The 22,916-nt window shown below is 39.1% G+C and overlaps 1 protein-coding gene across 1 annotated transcript in view; it reads right to left on the reverse strand.

Annotated features, from left to right (window-relative positions):
- Positions 1–710: 710 nt before the first annotated feature.
- Positions 711–22,916, reverse strand: part of syne2a (spectrin repeat containing, nuclear envelope 2a) — a 129,392-nt gene continuing 107,186 nt past the window's right edge. Inside the window, exons 90-107 of the mRNA XM_074684749.1 lie at positions 20,722–20,880; positions 18,542–18,708; positions 12,148–12,310; positions 11,641–11,831; positions 11,393–11,543; positions 10,994–11,176; positions 8,459–8,596; positions 8,180–8,371; positions 7,751–8,045; positions 7,486–7,554; positions 5,786–5,928; positions 4,957–5,083; positions 4,678–4,880; positions 4,417–4,593; positions 4,202–4,330; positions 3,912–4,106; positions 2,371–2,465; positions 711–2,280 (exon numbers count right to left, since the gene is read on the reverse strand). Of these exons, the coding sequence (XP_074540850.1) occupies positions 2,073–2,280; positions 2,371–2,465; positions 3,912–4,106; positions 4,202–4,330; positions 4,417–4,593; positions 4,678–4,880; positions 4,957–5,083; positions 5,786–5,928; positions 7,486–7,554; positions 7,751–8,045; positions 8,180–8,371; positions 8,459–8,596; positions 10,994–11,176; positions 11,393–11,543; positions 11,641–11,831; positions 12,148–12,310; positions 18,542–18,708; positions 20,722–20,880 (2,985 nt within the window). The 3' untranslated portion in view covers positions 711–2,072. The remainder of the gene's footprint in view (positions 2,281–2,370; positions 2,466–3,911; positions 4,107–4,201; positions 4,331–4,416; positions 4,594–4,677; positions 4,881–4,956; positions 5,084–5,785; positions 5,929–7,485; positions 7,555–7,750; positions 8,046–8,179; positions 8,372–8,458; positions 8,597–10,993; positions 11,177–11,392; positions 11,544–11,640; positions 11,832–12,147; positions 12,311–18,541; positions 18,709–20,721; positions 20,881–22,916) is intronic.

The following is a 22,916-nucleotide window of genomic DNA, read 5'->3' on the forward strand; positions in this document are numbered from 1 at the left end:
AGAAAATTCAAGAAGTCTCAGGAAATTGAGAAAGATTTTCTGTCAATTTCCAGAAGAGACGTCAAAATTTACAGTGCACAATTCTGGAAATTACCATGAAAGATCCAGAAAATTCAAGAGGTCTCAGGAAATTCTGGTAAATTGAAGAAAGATTTTCTTTCAATTTCCAGAAGACACATTAAATTTACAGAGAAAAATTCTGGAAATTACCAAGAATGGTTCAGAAAATTTAAGAAGTCTCAGGAAATTTAGATGAATTCAAGAAAAAAATGCTTCGTCAGCTTCCAGAAGAGTCATCAAAATTTACATAGAAAAAATCAGGAAATTACCAAGAAAGTTCGAGAAAAATCAAGAAGTATCAGGAAATTCAGATAAATTCAAGAAATATTTTCTGCCAATTTCCAGAAAAAGTCATCGAAATTTACGAAGAAAAATTCAGGAAATTCCTGACAAATCCCAGGAAAGGTTTTGGTTGATCATTTGTAACTACACGCTCTGTCAGTTGGTTACAGTTTGGTCTTTGGTTCTCATCATGTGTTTATACATCAACATTTCCTGTTTGTTACATTATGAAATAAAGCAAACATGATATACAACATTTTTCCTTTGCACTTAAAAATAACATGTCGAGCATGTCCCAGCAGTGGCCTTTAAAAGAATGACCCAAAGAACTGAGCGTCTTAGCGTACACATCTAATTTTTAACGGACGTTTCTCACTTCCTGTCACAGATTTATTTTAAGACTTTCCACGAAAAGTTTTTCACAGTTGTTTTCTGAGTGAAGGAAACGCTCAGAGTCAAAGGAGTAATGACAGTCAGTGTTTACTACCAGAGAAAAGGAGCATAAATCTGCTTTGTTCGATGTCATAAATAAGCATTATATTATTACATTCTGTATATACACATCATCATCATCATCATCATCATCCTCCCGCTAAGTCTACATGCAGAGTTTAAACAGTGCAGTGGTTGGCGTGGAAATGTCTGTTCATCATCTACATAAAGAGACATGAAGTATCTAAAAAAATAAACAACTCTGTATAAAACTGCTATAAAACTGCTCTGTGGTAACTCTACTCACATCTTTGTACTGTTGGCCTTATATAAAAAGTACATTCAGATTCAACCAGTGTCTTTTGTTGAAAAAATTAAAGTTTCTCAGACGTCAGTCCAACACAAAAAAGATCAAACACGCTCTTTGTTTGCAGGGTCATGATACACAAAATGAAATGTGGTTTCTCGATATGAACGTCGACGTGACAAGAAGTATTTACAAAGTTATTAACATTAATTTGACTTTCAGCATTTTCTTTCTTTTTTTTTTTTCCATTAAGGTTTTTCCTGTGAATTTGCTTAAATATGTTTGTCGGCGTTAAAGTCTGCTGCTTTAAATCTGCAGGAAATAAACTGTATAAAATGATGAATGTCACGACAGATCCCCTAAAGTGAAGCCAACATATTTGGAGAGAAAAGACAGATCTTAAAGCACAACTCCTTTAAGTACAGGCTCAAACTACAAATTTAAATTAAATGTCAAACATATTTTTCCAAACATGGCGTCTGTTGTTGGAGTTACTTTCAACTATTTTGTCCGTTTTTTTAAGCTTCAAGAAAGCAGAACAACACCTTGGTTAAAATTTAAGTTAACCTCATCACAATGTTTGGCTAAGACAACTTTATATACTGTCGTTTGTCATGGGTTTTGCGGGTCTGCACCTTTTGTTTGGCTTCACTTTTGTACAGCTTAAGGACACATAGTCCATCTTTACATACGGTCAAGTTCCATAAGTATCAATGCATCCTATAAATTTTGACTCCACTAAACTACCTGCCTGTTTTGTTCGTAAGAGTTTTTTTTTTTTAATAAAAATGCACTCAAATGGTTTAGTTCTTCAAAATAAATAAACAACGCTAAAGATCAAATCTTTCAAATTTTAACTTTGGACTTTCTATTTTTTATATGATCACTTCTTAAGCTCATCATATCACCTTTAACGTCAGAAAGTTTCTTCCATGTAAGAAAATGTGGCTCATGTTTTTCAGTTCGTGTTGAATTAATTTCTGTTGTCTGATCACGTGGGTGGTGGGCCATTGGTGTAGCGTAGCATGGGGTAGAAGGAGCGCGCGAAGTTGTTGGTGGTAGAACAGGTGGGGTCGCTCTCTGACAGCGGGATCAGACAGGGGAGGAGCAGGAGGAAGAGGAGGAGGAGGTGGAGAGGGAAGGCAGCGCGGAGGACCCGGTAGAAGAAGGAGCGAGGTGGGGACGAGTCTCTCCTTGCTCTGGAAGACAAAAGTTTTTTAGTGATGAGGATCAGTGTTCGTCAAATGAACAAAGAGATTCATTAAATACAGCTGTGTGTGTCCGCCTACCTTTGAGGGGAGGAGCCGTTCTTTGACTTTGTGAGAGTCTGAGAGGAGTCTGCAGCAGCGCTTTGGCCGTCGACTTCAGCAGGAGGTTCACATTCCTACAACAAAGACAAAGAAATCATCATAAACAAAGGTCTGTGACCTGCGGCTCTCTGACTCCTTTACAGTGGCTCCTTAGAGCTTTAAAAAATATTATTGGAATAAAGAACTTTTATTTTTCTTACAGAGGGTATTGATGATTAAAGACACTGACACTGAATAAAATCCTGTGTTAACATTTAGTTGAACTAAATCTTCATCCCATTCATCAATAAAGCCTGCCACCGCTCTACTTCACCTCCTACAACACCAACTTTCCGTGCACCTGTGGCTAACCTCAAGTTTTACAGCCCTGGGAAGATAACTACATCTACAAATAGACTAATCTGGAAGAAAATACTGATTTTAATTCTGCTTGGAAGGTTTAATTTGACTGCCAACTTGCTGGCTTAATAAACGTGCTGGATATGTTTTTACGGGTCTAGACCTGTAAATGTTTTTGTAAAGTGTCTTGAAATAATATTTGTTATGACTTGGCGCTATACAAATAAAGATTGATTGATTGATTGCTTGATATGTGGTAGGACATTAGCAAACAACAAAAAAATGAGTGAAGCCATATAATCTGTATATGTTATCAGATGCAAGTGTTATTTTAAATTTTTTAAACTTCTAAATTTAAATTTAAAAGAAAAAGAAATCATTCTTTTTTTTTGTTTGTTTGCAATTTTTTTTAATTTTTAAATTTGTTTGACATTTTTGGCACACTTATCATTTCTTTTTTTAAATTTTGCAATTTTTGCGTGTTTTTTTTAATTTTTGCAACTTTTTAAAACATTTTGCAATATTATCAATGTTTAATTTTTTTTCGATATTTTTTAAAATTTCCCAAAAATTTGAAATGTTTTGCATATCTTTGACATTTAATTTTTTTTTTCATTTTTTTGCCATTTTTTGCATTTAAAAAAAAATCTTTTTTTGCAACGTTTTGAAAATTCTCCAATTTTGCAAGTTTATTACATTATAAATTTTTTATGCAATGTTTTAAAATTTTACACAATTTTGAAATTTGTTGCATGTTTTTAACTTTCTTTTTATTTTATTTATTTATTTATTTTTTTACATTATTTTGCATTTAAATAAAAATATGTGCATATTTTTGAAATACCAAAATATTTGCAAATTAATTTAAAACATTTTTTTTTTCAATTTTTTTTAATTTCAATTTTTTTTGCAAAAATAAAAAAACATCTGTTTTAGATAACTATTAACTAGAATTGACTATTTATAGAACTGTATACACCTATTTGTCTTTAATGGGAAAATAAAGTCAATTTTTGTGGCTTCAGACATTAATCCTGGTGAGCTGAAGCAAAATGGCTCCTATGAAAGTAAAGGTTGCAGACTCCGAATAACATAAAAATAAAAACAGAATAAACCTCAGTTGTAAAAATTACACATTTCTTCTACAGAAATGTTTCACACTTGTCCATGTAGTCTCTTACCAGTCTCTGTTGCAGCGACCCCAGGTCCTGCTCCACGTCCCTCAGCAGCAGCTTCAGTTTGCTCCCCGTCACGTGCAGCTTCTCCTGAGCCTCCTCACTCTCCTCGGCCTCGTACTCCTCCGGCTGCAGCTGCGACCACAGCGCCTGCAGGGAGGCCTGCTGAGTCTGCCGGCACCGCAGCTCCGCCTGCAGGTCCTACATCACAAACACACACACAAACAACGCAGAATGAGGCAATAAATCCTCTGGGCGTAAAGAGAAGAGCTGATGAAATGTGATCACGTGCTTACGGTGAGCGTGCTGCGGTGTTGTTGCAGCGCCCTGACTGGCGTGTCTGGATTGGTGATGTTGACGGCGTAGCGTCGGCTCTCTGCGTGGGCCAGCCACAGCAGCAGAGAGTGGAGGCTTTCATGGAACTCCTGTTTGGAGGAGGAAAGATGGCGTCACTTCTCATGAGAAACATCACAATCGATGTACAAAAGCCTGAGCGGAGAGACCTCCTCACCTGGCAGCGCATCAGTGTCCTCCTCAGACTGCTGTCCCACTCCTGGAGGCTGGTGCACGCTCGGCTCCAGTCCCTGTTCATTCCACAGAGTCTCTCCTGAAGCTCTGGGGCCTCCTGAGCTCGCAGGTTCACCGACAGCATGATGGACTTGTAGTGAGCGAAGGTTTTCTGCATCTCCTGCAAAAAAAAAATCCCTCAGTTACAGCACAAAAAGCACGAGCACACGTCACCTGATGTGTTTTTTCTGTCCTGAATCTTCACCTTCAGCTCTTTCGCTCTGGCTGCCATCTCCTCAATGCTGGCTGCTGCCTCCGACTGCTGCAGGTGCTCCAGGTGAGGGATCACGATTTCCAACCAGGAGGTGATGTCATCGAGGTCAGAGGTGAGCTGCTGTGGCTCCTGGGAGTCGGCGTGGAGGTCGCTCCTGGACTGAGCTTTGAGGAGCTCCCAGCGTTCGATCACACCTGAAGGGGAGCAGAGGTTTAATGACATCGCCATCCGTTCATATTTTATCATATCAGCGTTGCTAGCGTCTCTTACCTGACTGTTTGTCTGAGGCGGTGAGTCCCGTCAGGCCCAGCTCCTCCCGCTGCTCCTCCTCGTCCAGGATCAGAGAGACTCGTTTAATGTTCTCGATGCTGCCGCTGCACTGAGACATGAGACGCAGCTGGAGACACGACAAACACTTTGTTAGCACTGAGCGGAGGCTTTCTCCATAAATATCCATTCACATCACAAATCAAAACAAAATCTGTCTCAGAGTTTCAAATTAACCTGTTTTCATGTTAAAAATTCATGATTTCTTATAAATTAAGGCTCATGTGTCTTTATTCATTGGTGTTTCAGCCTCTGTTTGAAACACTTCATTCTTGGCGATGTCTCTTTAAGGCTCGCTGCTTTGCAACCCCCCCTTCCTTTTGATTGGCCAGCCCTTCAGAGGGAAGGCAGAGCTGCATTTTTTGGGAAAATATGGCTCCAGATGGGGTCTGTAGACATCATCATCCAACTTTTTCACTTGATCTGGTGTTAAAAAAAGTGGACTAAAAATCAGGAAGGTCAAAGAATCGCAGCTTGAATCCAATCGGCATCCCAGAAATCGTAAAAGAATTGAACCAAGAGAAAAAAACTGTCTTCCCAGCCCTACTATTTTTCAAAACAGACCATTTTGTGTAGTTCACAGACAGCTTCAGTGATTTCAGTGTGAACATACAGCATTTTACTCTATGTTCATGTTTAAAATATGGAAAAAATTATACCCCCTCTTTAAATATCTGCTGGTTTAAGAGAGCTAACAAACAAAACACTGTGCATTTATGATAACTAGGCCCAAAGAAGTCACTTTCTAGAATAACTGCTTTTTTAAACTTACATAGCCGGGCTTCAGAGGCGTGCTGGTCAGGGTGGGCGTGGCTTCAGTGTGGCCGTCAGGATCCAGCTGGAGAGATAGTGATTCTGCATCTTCCTGTGAGCGCCATCTTGGAGACTCTAGTGCCGTCATCGACCTGCTGGAGGCTGAAACAGAGAGATAAAAAAAGAAAGTTACACCTCATAAAGAAAGACCTCAGCTACTTACACTCACCAGCCACTTTATTAGGCACACCTGTCCAACTGCTTGTTAGCGCAAATGAGGGCTTTGAACGTGGCATGGTTGTTGGTCTGAGTGTTTCAGAAACTGCTGATCTACTGGGATTTCAACCCACAACCATCTCTAGGGTTTACAGAGAATGGTCCCAAAAAGAGAAAATATCCAGTGAGCAGCAGTTCTGTGGGACAAAATGCCTTGTTGATGCCAGAGGTCAGAGGAGAATGGACAGACTGGTTGGAGCTGATAGAAAGGCAACAGTAACTCAAATAACCACTGGTTACAACCGAGGTCTGCAGAAGAGCATCTCTGAACACACAACACGTCCAACCTTGAGGCAGATGGGCTACAGCAGCAGAAGACCACACCGGGTGACCCTCCTGTCAGCTAAGAACAGGAAACTGAGGCTACAATTCACACAGCAACACCAAAACTGGACAATAGAAGATTGGAAAAACGTTGCCTGGTCTGATGAGTCTGGATTTCTGCTCCACATTCAGATGGTAGGGTCAGAATTTGGCCTCAACAACATGAAAGCATGGATCCATCCTGCCTTGTATCAACGGTTCAGGCTGCTGCTGCTGGTGTAATGGTGTGGGGGATATTTTCTTGGCTCACTTTGGGCCCCTTAGTACCAACTGAGCATGGTTTAAAGTCCACAGTCTACCTGAGTATTGTTGCTGACCATGTCCATCCCTGTATGAGCACAGTGTACCCATCTTCTGATGGCTACTTCCAGCAGGATAACGCTCCATGTCATAAAGCTGGAATCATCTCAGACTGCTTTCTTCAACATGACAATGAGTTCCCTGTACTCAAATGTCCTCCACAGTCCCCAGATCTCAATCCAATAGAGCACCTTTGGGATGTGGTGGAACGGGAGATTCTCATCATGGATGTTCAGCCGACAAATCTGCAGCAACTGTGTGATGCTATCATGTCAATATGGACCAAACTCTCTGAGGGATGTTTCCAGGACCTTGTTGAATCTATGCCATGAAGGGGTCCAACCCAGTACTAGCAAGGTCTACCTGATAAAGTGGCCGGTGAGTGTAAAAGTCTGTTGATTCAAAGACGATCCATTTAGTGTCATTGCTTTTTGTTTGGCATTTTGGTTCTTATGCCAATTCTTTGCCCAATCATAATATGACTCATGGAGGATACAGCATGTGGAACAACTTACTTATTGTCAACACAATCATTGCTTCTGCGAGAAACAGACCATGAAATGACCTGGGAAGTGATCAAGGAAGAGAAAGTGCTGAAATACATCATGATACCCTGTGAGTTTAGACTGAAACCATCAGAGCTGATCACAGACAGTGGATCATTCCAGAAAAGAAGAGAACAGAAGAGGTTTTTCTGTGGATTTAGGGGTTTTTCAGATCACAGTTACAGATTGGAACAGGATTTGTTGGGAAGTGTTGAAGAGAAACTCTTTGACCATGAAGAGCAGATTGGAGTGAAGAGCGTCTTTTCTTGCCTACCCAATGAGGAGGCTCGTTGGGCCTCACGGGCCTCGACAAACTCCTCCAGACTCTCCATCAATTCCACCTCTGGAACGAGACGGGTTCAGACCAAAAGTGTAAGGATGTGTGTGTTTTTAATTTGCTGAAGAAGGAAACTCTCTAAAAGTTAAATTCTCTTTAAACCAATGAAAGAGAAATGTTTATTTGAGTCGGTGTTTTAAAAGTCGTCCCCGTCCATTCTTCCTCACTGCAAAAGAAAAAGTGTGCACACTCTAAAATCTACCTGAAAGTGCGCTGAAATAAGTCCTCCCCTCCTCCTCATCTTCATCATCAGCCTCCTCTTCATCCTCGTGTGAAGACGACCCTCCGACGTCGACAGTGTGGTCCCACTCCAGCGGCAGGGAGTCGACGCTCACGGGTGTTTCCCGTCCCGAGCGCTCCAGCGGGGAAGCCAGCAGGTGTGAAGGCGTGACCTGGAAGCTCCCTTGGCTCCGCCCCAGCCAGGGTCGGCCAATCAGCTCCAAGCTTGGCTCCAGGGAAAAGGAGGAAGTGGAGAGCTCTGGTTCCTCCTTGATTATCTAAAGCAGAGGAACAACCATCAGGAATTGGGGGAAAGGGAAACAGAATGAACGCAACATAAAACTCACTAAAGGAGAAAATAAAATGGATCGTGCTCGTTTGAAATGAACCGTTTGAGTCGAGTTATGCTCACCGGGGGTTGGCTGAGCCGCTGGTGGAAGCGGACCAGTCGGCTGAAAACCTCCTGGCAGTACGAGTGCAGCTCCTCCAGCTCGTCTTCGATCAGCGCCGCATCCTGTGGCGAGCTCTTCTGGATCAGACCCTCTCCAAACACTATCAGTCCGTCAATACGCTCCGTGTTCAGGGTGATCTCCTTCTGGAAACTCTGCGGGGAGACGGGGAGAGGATTGGATGAGCAGAGACTGAGACGAGGAAACAAGAGGATCTTTTTTTGGTCAGAGTGCCTCCTCACGTTGAGCTGTTGTATCTTTTGGTGAACGTCGCTCTCTGAAAAGTGCTCCACGTTGGTGAGCTGCAGGTCCAGCTCCGTCAGCCACACCAGCATGCTCTCCCTGGTGCCCTCAAAGTCCTCCCTCTGGCTGGTGAAATACTGACGGACAGGAGGGGGGAATAAATGTGATTCATGAGCCCCGTTCACACATGCTCACAGTTTTCCAAAATTCATCATTCACACATTCCCCTCGCAGAACAATTTTTCCTTGTAAGATGAAAAAACTTGAATAATGACAAACAAACATGTTTATTTTCAGATCTGGCTCCGTGTTATTATCCATGAATGCAAAAAGTAAACATTTGACAGACGATGTAACAGAGTCTGTCACAATTTCTGCGTTGATATCAATAATTTAAGTCATTTCATGTATCCATAATATCGAGTAATTAGTTAAGAACACCGGTGTTTGATCAAATATTTTTTCTTTCCGCTTGGTGCATTAATACATAAAGATATCAGTCTGGAAGCTTCTCCTAAAATTTTATCAAAGATTTTTTAAGATGCTCATTTTACTCTGATGAGATAATGAAATTATTAATGGAGTCTGATGAAATGATTTTGCACTGGAAGCATTTTTTTTGATCAGGGAAAGTGACATGTTGATCTACTCTGTCCCTTACACCAAAAAAAAAAAAAGGTAGGGATGTCCAGATCAGATCATGTGATTGGAAATCATGGTCGATTACGTGGTTACAGTCTCGAAAACAGACATTACATCCCGATCAGGATCTGTCTTGTGTGTGTGTGTGTGTATATATATATATATATACATATATTTATATATATATATTTCTATATCTATTGCAAAATGTAATAAAAAATCAAAAATATCAAAATATCGAAAAAATATATATGTAAAAATAAAAGTTTAAAAATAGGTAAATAATTGTTTCAAATAAAATAAAATAAAATAAAAAAATAAATATAAATAGTTATTTCATTAGATCTATAATCGTTGAAACCAAATGTGAAAAATAACATCTTAGTATTTTGTACTGTTGTGTAGTGGTACAGAGGCAGAGCATCTCAACCCCACACAGAAACAACACAGGGCCTGACACTACAACAACGACTCTTTTTGTTGAAGTTGTTGTTAAGTAGAGCAGAACATGATATGAGCTTAAAGCTGGGAGCACCATGTACCAGAATACAAGTATCTGATCAGGACTCTGTATCGGCAGATACACAAAATCAAAAGACTCGAAGTCGGAAATACCTGATCAGGACATCCCTAAAATAAAAAGTTCATCATCAAGAATCAAAACACACCCAACTTTTTTATAGTCCAACATTAATAAGCATCACAATCAAAAACCCTGCTTTTGATATGCTTCAAAGTGACTTTTTTTTTTCTTGTTATTTTTGCCAAAGCAGAAAAAAATTGACAGAACATAATTAACAAGTCATTTCAAGTAATGCTTGGTCTTAAAAAAAAAAAAATCCATGAGAATATGGAAGCCCTTTTTTAGATAATGGTTTGGTGCACCTGGAAAATTCCCCCCTCAGCCCCCTTAGACCACACATCAACCTTCAAAACTGCATCTTCGGCCTGGACCACACATGTATGGATATTTTTTTGACCGGATATCTTTGTCCTCGTCTGTCCACACCACAGAAAAATCTCTGTCCATATAAAAGAGGCAAAACTGAAAAGGAACATCACTGAAGCCTGCAATGCTATGCTTTGCCAATCATTGTCAGGTTAGCAAAATGTGAAAACCATAGAAGAAGAACGTTATGAGCATGCGCAGTCCACACTAGTTCCGTTTAACACCGCTACACGGATCCACTCAACTCGATATTTTTTGTTCATAAGATGCTCATGTTTCTGTTTTGATTAAATTCTTTTTCTTCGTTTGTTTGTTTTTTTTAAATCGTTTTGTTAATTTTGTCTGTCTTGTAAAATCCTTTTCACGTGTGTTCTGTTCCCTTCATTACTATAATCTTTCCTTTTTTCCAACTTTTAATCATGTTTGACCCATTTGTGTGTTTTCTGTTTTTTGTCTTGTATTTGTTAACCTCTTGAATTTACCATATCAAGTTTTTTTTGCTTATTTAAGTAAAAATTGTCTTCTCAATTTGATATGAGCCACGTGTCTTGTTTGAAGTTATTTAAAGACAAATAAGGTCTGAAATGCTTGAATTAAGTAAAAAAAAAATCTGCCAATGTTTTAAAAAAATTTCAAGAAAATTTCGTTTTCCCCTTGTTTCCTTGGCTGATTTTTTGTCCTTGTTAAAATTGATCTAGACCTCATTTTTGTCTTTAAATAACTTGAAACAAGACATTTTTCTTGACTGATCAGGTGAATTTGGCTCAGATTTAGTCCAAAAAGACACACTTGATAAGATTTCAGTTTTTTCCAGCATTGCATTCACACATGCAGCTCACCTGGAAATTTTGAGGAATTTTGTGCATGTGTGAAAGCTCTACTTGTTTCATTTTTGGTGTCACATTAAAGGAAGAATAAGTTGATATTTCCAGCTGCTCTGTACCTTGAGTCTGCGGAGGATGGAGGCCACCCTGCGGTGCAGAGTGTCCCAGCGTCGGTTCCCCTCGTGGACCATGGCTTTGAGCTGGCTGGCTCGGTCGGTGCGGTTCTCTCTGGCCAGGCGGCGGTACTGGTTATTGACCAGCTCCAGCTGAGTCAGCCTCTCGTGAACCTGCCTTTGGAAACCCTTCACAGAGGATGAGAAAACAAGATTACACGCTCCAAATATTGTACAATTTTGTTCTCATTCTACATTTTTCAACGCTCGGAGCAGGGATTTTCCGTTGTTAGTGTGGTAGAAAAACAAAATCTAAATATATAATCGAAACTGAACCCTGTAGGACTACATGATTTGAGGAACAAAACAAACTCAGCCACTTCTCTCCCAAATCTGAAGACTGACCTCAAACTTCTTGAGCTCCTCCTTGGCGACAGTGTAAAGGACGTCTGCAGAGTTGGGGCTGGCCGCCGTACGTTCAGCCATCTTCAGCCAATCCTCAAACCGAGAATAGTCATCAAGGAACTTGCACCAGAGCCCCCATGTCTCCTCAATCCTGCAGAGACATCACACCAGAGTTATGAATACACCAGAGCAGAATACACCTTTAACTTAACTGACAGGGATGATATGAGTGTGTGTTTCATTCCTACTTGAGTCTCCTGTCCAGGGCCAGGGCACAGATGGTCCTCCAGCGCTGGTCCAGGCTGCGGCTGGTCTCCTGCAGAGAGTCGCTCTCCGCCTCAGTCCCCCCAGCGGCGTCTTCGTCCCGCAGCAGAACATCGCACAGACTCAGCACCGACGCTACGCCCTCTGTGTGCTGCTCGATGTCCCTCTGCAGCTCCTGGACGGACACACGGACAGACGCCAGGACAGACATCGCACCAGTTTGTTAACCATGAGTCCACAGACGCACAGAGAGAGGACGGCCTCTCCCAAAATTAAACAAAGACGACGGATATGAATTATTAATCGTAAAGAGAGACAGAGGCTGAGAGGGAGTGACAGTGAAGTGGAAAAACAAAAGTGCAGGAGGAGAAATACATTTGGGATGATGCTGTAAAATAAAAAAAAGAGGAGTGAAGCAGTCAGAGGGGAGGGCAGGCAGAGGTGACTCCATCAGTATAGATGTTAAACACACAGGAAGGTTGTTTGTGTACCTGCTGCTCAGCCAGCCTCTTCTGGATCTCCTGGTGGTGACACACGCTGTACGTGATTGGTCGACTCAGATCGGCCTCGATGCGAGAAAGCCAGGAGCGCAAGTTACTCATGTTTTTATCCAGCTGCTGCATTGTCACCAGAGTCTCCTTCAGCTTCTTCACCCTGAACACACACACACACACACACACACACACACACACACACACACACACACAAAACACACTGTTTTAGTCATAAACCTAATGTAAATAGTTTACAGGCCACGCTTAATTTTTATTTTCATAGATCAAGAATTTTAACATCATAAACAGTGGACTAATTGAAATTTAATGTGCACTATCTGTTTGTTCTCATCTTTGTTTACTGCTCTATGTGCCTTTAATCACCCCTCAGGAATAAATAAAGTTTTTAAACTTGAATTGAAACAGAGCAAGTTTTGCAAGTGAAAGCGTTTTTCTTCCTGCACCAAAGTTAGGAGGTAAAAATATTTAGGTGTCCAGGTTGCAAACCACTGCTGTTTGGATAAGAGTAAAAAACAAACAAAGCAGAACTAAATGAAATGCAAAAAATAAATAAAAAAATAAAAGAAAAAAAGGCAAATTAAAAGGAAGCAAAAAAGGAAAAAATAAAAATAAAACAGAGAAATAAAAAAAAAAATATCAGACAAGAAAAGACAGAACAAACCATCAAAAAATAAAAGGAAAAAAATAATAAAAAAAAGATATAACAAACAAAAAAATCAAACAAGAACAGATAGAAAAAGGAAACAATAAAAAAATTAAAAAATATAAAAAAAAATAAATCAAAAAGCAACAATATTAAAATTAAACATGGAAAAAATAAAACAAACCAACATAAAAAAAAGAAGAAAAAAGAAGCAATAAGACAAAAACAAAGCAATAGAAAACTAAACTAAAATTATAGAGACAAAATGAAACAGTGAAGAACCAAAAAATACAAAAAATGTAAAAAAAAAAGAAGAAAGCAGAAAACCGACTAGCAAATAAAAAAAAGACACAAAGAGCCAGAAAAAAGTATCAAACAAAAGTTAGAGAAAAAAAAAAAATAAAGTGAGCACCATCAAAGACTAAAAGGAACAAGTAGAAAAAAAAATCTCTGGCACAGTGTTCAACACCAGCAGGTATCGCCAGCTTAAACTTTGAAGGTCACTATAGCAACTGACCCTACTCTGGACCCCTCCTCCTCTGCCAAACACACACACACACACACACACTGGGCCACACTGACTGGTGTCATAGCAACCCTCGGGACAATAAAAGCTCTCTTTGGAGGCCTAAAAGCCTGAAGTGTGCCCCATTGGGGAGTTTGAGTTGATTTCCACATTTGATCCTTCCTCTCCTGACGATCCCAGCGGAGCCTGTCGGGGGCCGGAGGGAGAGACGCTCTCCAGCTAAATAAAAAGCACTACAAACAGCTGTGAGTGTAAGTGGCAGGCCAGAGAAAGCATGAAAGGGTCCAAACAGATGCCGGACGTTGGGCGGCTTTAGACCAGGAGAGTGTGTGCATGTGTGAGGAGGGATCCTTTAGATCTTTTTCCTATGGGGTCTGATTTGTGTTAAATACGATGATGGTTTTAAAGATCTGTTGTTTTTCTTCAGGAGGTTAGTTAATATCTCATGAGTTTGAGTAAAAGCTTTCTAAATGGTTAGCAGGGTTCTTTTTGGTGCATAAAGTGTCATTTTCCAAAAGCTAGCATCAAATGCTACTTCTTCAAAGTTTTTTGTCCATAATCTTAAATTTAGCTGCTGTTTGGAGACTTTTTTGTTTAATTAGACAGAGCTAAAAGTAAATGACCGAGCTAGCAGCTTTATGACTGCTCAAAAGATAAATGCTAATAGCTAACAGCAGTTTGTTAGCAGTAAACATGCTGATGTAAAGCATATTAGGTAATATTTAATGTATTTTTTTTTTACGTTGCTTTTTATGACTTTGCATGCTAACATTTGCCAATTTGTACAAATTGGAAGTTATACATGGGTTTTACCCAAGTCATGCTAGCATTGCTAAAAATAGTTCTGTAGTAAGAGATGTATATATCACTAAAATGCTTGTTTTACTTAAAGTACAGAAAACTGATGAAGTTTTATTTCTACGCTTTTCTACTTAAACAGATTTCTCTGAGTTTTAATGCTAAGCTATCTTACAAAGCCAAGTTGTGTTAAAACAGTTTAATCTACCTAAAATTCAAGAAAATTAGATTAAAGAAGGCTTATTAAAAAATCTGTACACTGCTGTTCTTTTTTTCAATGTTGCTTTTAATGAGTTAGCATGCTAACATTTGCTAATGTGTACACATTAGAAACAATACCCTGGTTTCACCTGACTCATGCTAGCATTGCTAAAAGTTCTGTACTAAGAAATGTTTAAACCACCAAAAATGCTAGTTTTAATTCAGGTACAGAAAACTGATGAGGTATGATTTGTACGCTTTTCTTCATAAACACATTTCTCTGAATTTTAATGCTAAGCTATCTTACAAAACCAAGTTTTTTTTGGAGCAGTTTTTTTTTTTGGAAATACCTAAAACTTAAGAAAATGACATTAAAAAAGGTTTATTTAATCATTGTATACTGGTGTGTTTTTCTCAGTGTAGCTTTAAATGAGTTAGCATGCTACTATTTGCTAACTTGTAAACATTAGGAATGATAGCTGGGTTTTACCTAAGTCATGCTAGCATTGCTAAAAACAGTTCTGTAGTAAGAGATGTTGATATCACTAAAAATGCTAGTTCTTATTCATGTACAGAAAAGTGACTATGTATGATTTCTACGCTTTTCTTCTAAGACAGATTTCTCTAAATTTTATTGCCAAGCTATCTTCCAAATCCAAGTTGTTTTAAAACACTTTAAAATACCTAAAAATCAACGAACTTGGATTTAAAGATTTTATTTAAAAACTTTACACTGCTGCTCTGTTTTCAGTGTTACTTTAAATTAGTTAGCATGCTATTATTTGCTAATTTTTTCACATTAGGAATGACAGCTGGGTTTTTCCTGAGTCATGCTAGCATTGCTAAAAATGGTTCTGTAGTAAGAGATGTTTATATCACCAAAAATGGTAGTGTTACACCAGTTACAGAAAACTGATGAGGTTTTATCCTTGTGAAGATTTCTCTTAATTTTAATGCTAAGCCGTCTTACAAAACTAAGTTATTTAAAAACAGCTTAAAATACCTAAAAATCAAGGAAATTAGATTAAAAAAGGTTGATTTAAAAATTGAAATTTATACAAAAACACAGGTGTTGGATTCATGTGAGCAGAAAGAAGATTCAATTCGTTCCAAACCGTATAGAGCTCAGGGATAAAGTACAGCGTGGAGTCAGGAGATGTTTTGTCTGTAGTTAATGTAGCTTCATGTTTACGGCCATGTAATGAAGACATAATAGAGTCACTGTAAATCTGGTCCAGAAAACACTTTTCCCCTCTGCAGATACAACCATCCTCGTCCTCTAAATTGTCTGTCCCCCTCTTTCACTCCCCCTCTACCTCTGACAGCCGAACAAAGAGCAGCAGCTTCATGTGGAGGCCCAACAAAGACACAAAACACGGTCAGGGGTCCTTGATGAGGGACCGGACAGGAGCGAAAGGGACGGAGGGAAGAGAGCAAAAAGGAGCTGTAGGATAAGTTAGGGTATATGGATGAAGGGCTGAGTTAACAAAGTGGAGCTGACAGCAGGGAAACTTAAAGTTGCTCAGGCACTAAACTCAAACTGACGTTCACTTTTGTTACTTTAAGTTTGCTGCTCTTCACTGTACACGTGCTCTTTGGTTCTCCATTTTACTTTTACAGGAAGAGTTACGGCTGTGGCTCTCACAGCTGGCTGCATACATCATACAGCAGCCAGCTGTAACGTCAGCCTCTTACGATTACAGCATCACAGTATATGCTTGTATTTCTAAAAGTATAACAAATATATTACATGACTAAAGGGGGATCTTTTATTCCAGGAAACATTTTTCATTGTTTCTAGCTGCTCTGTCAGCTCTTTTCCAAAGACAGCCCTTTGTGAATTTGTTGTTTCAAACAGCATCCTTCATTTCCATTTCAAATTTCATCAAATATCTTTATTGCAACTATGTAAACAAATTTGTTTTCTTTCATACTGTATTAAATTTAATTTAAGATTTCTTTCTAAGTAATAACCTCCTCATTGGAGCCAGGAAATCTCTCCTGACCCTTAATCTTAATTATCCTTTTTGGCTAAATTCTGCTAACTGTTTTAGCATCAGTAAATCATTTTGTAGGTTGTGTGTTGTGCTATTGACCATAACATTTTTAAGCATGAGCCGAAAAATGGAGATGAAATTCAGATTTTTATCTCCTATAAAAGCAAAAACTACACACCAACTAGCTTAGCAACTGAATGAAGTAACCTGAGTTTATTTATGGTCCTTAGCCCTTGAATTTATTTTGTTCTCCTCTTTTTCTCAAAAGTTTCCAACTCCATCCTCTCAGACATTACAGCTCAGTACAGATCATTGAAAAAGGCATAAAAAGCCCATAAATACTATTGAAAGATGCTCTGAGGAGGTTTTGATTGGCTGGCTCGCCACCTTTTGGCCTGGAGTCCCTGCACAGTGTTGTAAATAACTTTTAGCTAGGCTAAGGCTAAGAGTTTGTGTTTCTCTGTTCAAGTCAACTTCTTACTGGATACAACGCGCCAAGGTTAGGTATTTATCCGTACAGTTTCATAGCGCTACAGCTTGAAACGTGACAACAAGCAAATGTTGTAGTAGCTGGCTGTATGTAGTGCTATCGGCAGCCTGGTGCTTCGACGTATCTGTAGGCTATTGGCTTTAGCCTTTAGCTCGTGCTCTATCTCTCTCCTGTTTCTCTTTCTTCTGCTCTTCTGTCCTTTTTCTGTCTGACAGTTAGGCTCCAGTGTCCACCATCACTACAAAATTAATCACAGAAATCATTTTCAGCAGAGAAAAACACAGATCTCTCTTCTTACAACTAAACTTTGTCAGTAGAATTTCATAATAACCTGTAACCTGTCAAATTGGTGCTGATAATCTCATTTTAAAGTGTGGATTACGATCAGGCATATATCTAGAAGAGAGACTTTTTCAAAATCACTTTCAAACCTTTCACACAAGACAAAAAACTGAAACCTTATCAAGTGTTTTTGTCTTATTTTCAGTAGAAAATGTCTTTTTAGACTAAATATGAGACACATTCAACTGACCAGTCCAGAAAAATGTCTTATTTCAAGATACTTAAAGACTCAAATGAGGTAAAAATAAATAAATAAATAAAAATAAAAGCACAAAAAATGACAAAGTGAGCTACCTGCCTCATGAGAAATGTTTACATCTAGCCGTCAAAAACACAGATAATTTTTTGTGAGAGAAACCAGAGTCTAAAATGAGCAAATGAAAGTGTTTTTCATCAGCAAGAATTTTAATCTTTCTATTTTTTCCTTTTGTTTATTTCATTGCTCTTGAATTATGCTAACACTTTAGCCAAACACCTCAAAGGGCAGTAACACTCTACGTCTAAGGCTAACTCTGTATGCTTTGTATTTTTGTTTCCCTCCTTTAGCCAAAATTTCATTAAAGCTCAAATGACCAGAACTAAGCTTTTGTTTGAGAGTTAAATTTCATTTTCCCAGCTTGTTTCTGTTTGTTATGGGACATATTTTCCAGGTCAGGACCCTGACCCCTCAGATGTGCTTATGTAATATCTTGGAGGGCCTCACTTTAAGAACCAGCGACTAATGCATGCCGACAGACCCCTCCCTCCCCCTCTGACCCTCCTCCTCCTTCATGTCATCCCACAATCTGACGGCGTACAAAAGAGGGGCGGAGCCTCTGTTGACACGAGGACATATGGTACTGTCTGAGACTTAAGCACATCTTTTTTTATTCCTGATGGTTTAACAGTGAAGTCTGCATCTTCTGCTCCACACAGGACTGTCCATCTGTCTGATGGGGGGTTTCAGGGGTCAGCGCTGGTTTACCATCACAGGGGCTTAACATACAGTCTGTACATTAGAAGGCATGAATTCCTGACAGCTGCAGAGCTCAGCCGACACAACAGCAGGTGGATGGGTTCACATTTAGGCTGTTGTTTAATTACAGGCGCCTGGTTAAAGCCTGTTAGCTCATAATGATGCTTTCTAATGTGAAGTGGCTGCTGTGACAGGCTAATTAAGGGACGCGGTTAAGTGTGTGAACCACAGCTGAAGTGAACAACCTTCATAATGGATCTCATCTCTTCTCCTGTTTACCTTTCAGAAGTGTTTGCCCATCTCTATTCACACACAGAGGAATGATTACCATAACAGTTTTCTTTCTTTAAGCTTCTTTAAGAGGTTAACTGAATCACCCAGAGCCTCCACCTCTCGTTACACCTGCAGGTCTTCTCACCTGGCTTCGATGTGGTGGAAGAGGTGGTGCCAGCGCTGGTTGATCTCCTGCAGCGAGCCGTGGACTTGCGACTGCTTGGCCTCGTCGCTGGCTAACAGCAGCTGCTCTCCGAGCTGCTTCAGGTGGCTTTTGTTCTCACTGAAGAGGTTGATTTCCTCAATGCAGTCCTGTGGAAACAAAACAAACATTAAGCTCATTTCTGATTTCAATCTGCATACTTTGAGCTTAAGATCCTCTGCAAACTGGTTACGCTCACATGTCACACTCAAGGCATCTCATAAGCGGGAAAAACTGTTTTGTTTTTTTTTTTCCTGAAGTTAGATACAGCAATTTTTTATGCCAATGTAATTTTATCTTTCTTATTTCAAATGTGATTTTTTTTTCAGGCTTTTCCCATTTTCTGAGATAGGAGGTTGAAGGAAAATCAGGAAACGTGGGGTGTAAAGAGCGAACAGAAAAAGGCTAAAGTCCAGGAGTCAAGGCTGCAACCAAAACCTCTGTACCAGGGGTGGCGTTATGGGTGGGCTCAAGGGTCCCAGGGCCACCCCAAACTTTTCTCATAATTTATACATTTTCAAATTCAGTTTAAAAAGAGCACGTTAAAATTTTGTCATTTCATGTTTGTTTGTTTTTTTGCGTTAGATGCTCTGTCTTCGTAAAACGAGCCATGTTTTTTAGCCTGCTGTAAAAACAAACACAAAAAAAAGTTATTACAAATTCAGTCTTCTGTGGGCGGGATCAGAACATTATTTTGGGAAAGACTGTAGATTTTTTAAATCTTATTTTAAGTATTTTAAGTCCTTGCCCTTACAGCTTATAATGCAAAAAAAATGCAAATTAAAGGTGAAAACAATATGCTTTAAAACCACACATAGTAACACTGGTGTATTGTCATTCAATTTTATTAATGAAATTAATAATCTACAAAATTTTGTAACTTAATGCCCAGATAAAGTTTGTCTGGGCCACCCAGAACTGAAATCCTGGTTCCGCCCCTGCTCTGTACATGGGGCACTTCAACTGCTTAGCCATTCCAGTATTGTCTAGATTTTACTGAGCCATACTTCTTATATTTCAATAAACTTCCTCTGGAAGGGAGAACTAGGAACTGGTATGATGGACACAATTCTTCTCTTTTTCTACGTTTGTTGATCACGCACATGCAACAAATGTAGTTGGACAAATAGACAAATAGGTTGTAAACCTGAAACATAAACACAAAAAATTCAAAATTAACTTAAATAAATTCACATTCATCTGTACCACACAAATCCATCCTTAGACACTTTGACACATCATCCCAGTTCTGACGATGAATCCAGTGAAAATGAAACTTAAAGTCTAACAGCACATGGTGATAACCACACCCACCCGATGCTTACAGCCCATCATCAGCGGGTGTTAAGTAAAGAAACATCAAAGAACTATGAAAATTATACAAGTATCCAGTCATTCACCCAAAAAACCCGACATGATGTGTCTTTTTGATCTGGAGACACTTTGTCTGCATTTTAGTTCCTTCTGTTACCAACTAAATAATAAACGAGTGTAACCCCTCAGCGATCAAAGGCTGATTGATGTTCAGCACTGAGGCTACTTTTTGTCCTTATTAGTTCCTCTACTACAGCCAATATCCAGCAGCTTGAATCCATGCGTATGTCACGTTTTTCAAATTTCAAGATGACTAAGTTGTGAGGAACAAAACCTGCAAAACATCCATTTTTATACCCAGCAGCACTCAACCAGGAATCAGTCTTTAATATCCATAGAATTAAAACCAGAGAATCAATCGTCTGTAATTTTCTCATTAAACTGCCCCAAAACAGCCAACCCACAACGTTTAGACCAATTAATATCTTGTTGATGAAACATGCTTGGAAGGTACAAACAGGCTTTCAGGCTCTGAAAGGACAACTGTTGTGTAAGAACAAAGGCCGTGCACCCTTTCCATTCCAGGCCACCATCTGTTGGAAACAACATAATCCATGTTGCTCATGTATGGATGTTAACCTCCACGAGCAGCGCTCAGGAATCAGAGAATCAGTGATGGGGAGAACAGGATGTGGAAGGTGTATATGAAACTTCCTGTAGATCCTGAATTAACGTCAGGGCTGGAGTCTGTTTTTCAGTGTTATATATTCTCTGTTGTGTTTTTCTGGAGGAAGATGTTAAACTTTTACCTTCTTCAGTTTCTCCACCATTTCCTCGATGCTCAGATCTGCGCTGTGGCACACCTTGTTCTCCATCTGAGTCAGCCAATCACAGAACTCTTTGTTCTTGTCGTTGAAGATGGTCCAGGCATTGAGGCGGTCTGCGATTTCCTGACGGCGTAAGGACACCTGAGAAAGGATAAAAGTGACAGTCAGCTTTTTATTGAATTTTATTTTTTTATTATTTATTATTTTTAATTTTTCATGTTTTCTATTTAATTTATTTATCTTTACATTCATATTTTTTATTTATTCATTGATATATTAATATTATTTATTTATTTTCTTATTTATTATTCATATTTCTTTATTCATTTATTTGTATTTTTTTTTCTTTGATATATTCATTTCTTTTTTATTAATGTTTTCATTTATTTATTTATATATTTATATTTGTAGTTTTTTTTTAGTTATTCATTTAGATATTTATAATTTTATTTATTTTTAATTTAGTAATTTATGTATTCATATTTTTTTTATTTATTTATTTGTTTTTTTTTTTTTTGTTTTTTTTTTTGTTTTGTTTGTGGAATAGTTGGAAAAATGCAAACATAAAATTTCACCAAAATAAAAAAATGATTAAACTACAGGCTTCATATTTTCATTTCGATGCCACTGTCATGCAGGGTTGCAGTAATAACACTCGAGTTTTTTGAGTGCAACTGAGCGATGACGTTTTTTTTTTCGCACCGAGCAACAAACACGATTTATGGCTTGAAAAATAAACATGAGTCACCCCCAAGACAAACTGATGAGGTATTAAACCGTTTAATCCTCAGGTTTACGGAGGACTTCCTGTGCAAAACTCGGCCCAGAAAGGTCTCTGTGTGCTGACACGCCCGTCCACACTGTAACAGGGTTTGTATTATAATACTTCCTGGTATGTATCCAGGCAACTGTGACCTAATTCCACTGCCCAACAGAGCATAGGTTTTACATTCGCAGCAGAGAAGAAAAAGCTTGTGAACAATACTGAGGAGAAGTTGTAGCTTTGAAAAACCTGATGCACAGAAAGACGTTTGGTCCGACAGATGGAGGAGAGGTGGATAAAAGCATCGAAGTGACCTGAATGTTTTCTTTTATCACACTGATTCATGAGTGCAGTTAAATCTGTAGCATGAGCTGGAATGAGAGAAATCCCCAGGAGGGAACCCAGAGGCAGTTTGATAAAATTAACAAGGTCCATTTTCCTAATGACAGCTTAATGCCATGAAAACACCCCATTACACGCAGGGAGCAGGAGGGGGGTTGCCTGATGATCTTTTTGAGGTTGAAGGGCTTAGTAAGCCCCTGAGGCATGCTTAAAGCAGCTATATTTTACCCTTCGCTGGCATTTATTTGATTTAAACGAGTCCTGCTTTAGTTTTTGATGTACTAACACTGCCGGGCTTTTTTTCTGAACTCTGCTGAATTTAGGGGCATTGTGAGCCGCTGTCACCCCGTGAGGACTTTGTGCTCCCCGTGGAACAATAGCCCCTGTCCCCCTGAACCCCTTTTTTAGCCCAGCCAGGCCATCTGCTCGTCGGACCCATTCCAGCGGCTTCCCCCACCTACAACCTGTTAGCCGTGCAGAGCAAACTGCCCCCGGCCACGTCAGGGATTAATGATGGGGATGAAGGAGGGAACGCCATTCAACAGCTGAAAAGAGTCTCAAACTACCTTAACTCAGACTTTCCTAAGAGCAGCTTCACAATTCAGCAAGAGACTGTGTTAAAAAACAGATCTGTTGCTCCATTAGTAGATTTTTAAAACTTGTTTCAAGTAATTCAGACCTCATTTTTGTCCTTTAATAACTTAAAATAAGACATTTTTCTGGACTGGTCAGGTGAATGTGGCTTATATTAAGTCTACAAAGACATTTTCTACTAAGAATAAGACAAAAACACTTGATGAGCATTCATTTTTTCCAGTGTTGCATTCACACATGCTGCTCATCTGGAAATTTTCAAGAATTTTGTGCACGTGTGAAAGCTCTACTTGTTTTGTCTTTGGTGTCACATTACTTTGACCTGTTTAAAATATGTTTAAAAAGACATTTTGTACAGAAAATAAGACAAAAACAATTGATAAGAATTTAGTTTTTTGCAGAATAACCTGAGTAAAATGCTAAAAACATGAATGAGTGAAGCAGTTTAGAGGTTGTTCACACTTGTTCCACTGATTTA

This window comes from Halichoeres trimaculatus, unplaced genomic scaffold (assembly GCF_033239565.1).
Source record: "Halichoeres trimaculatus isolate MK-OKI-2021-1 unplaced genomic scaffold, fHalTri1.1 fHalTri1_scaffold_13, whole genome shotgun sequence".
Taxonomy (NCBI): domain Eukaryota; kingdom Metazoa; phylum Chordata; class Actinopteri; order Labriformes; family Labridae; genus Halichoeres; species Halichoeres trimaculatus.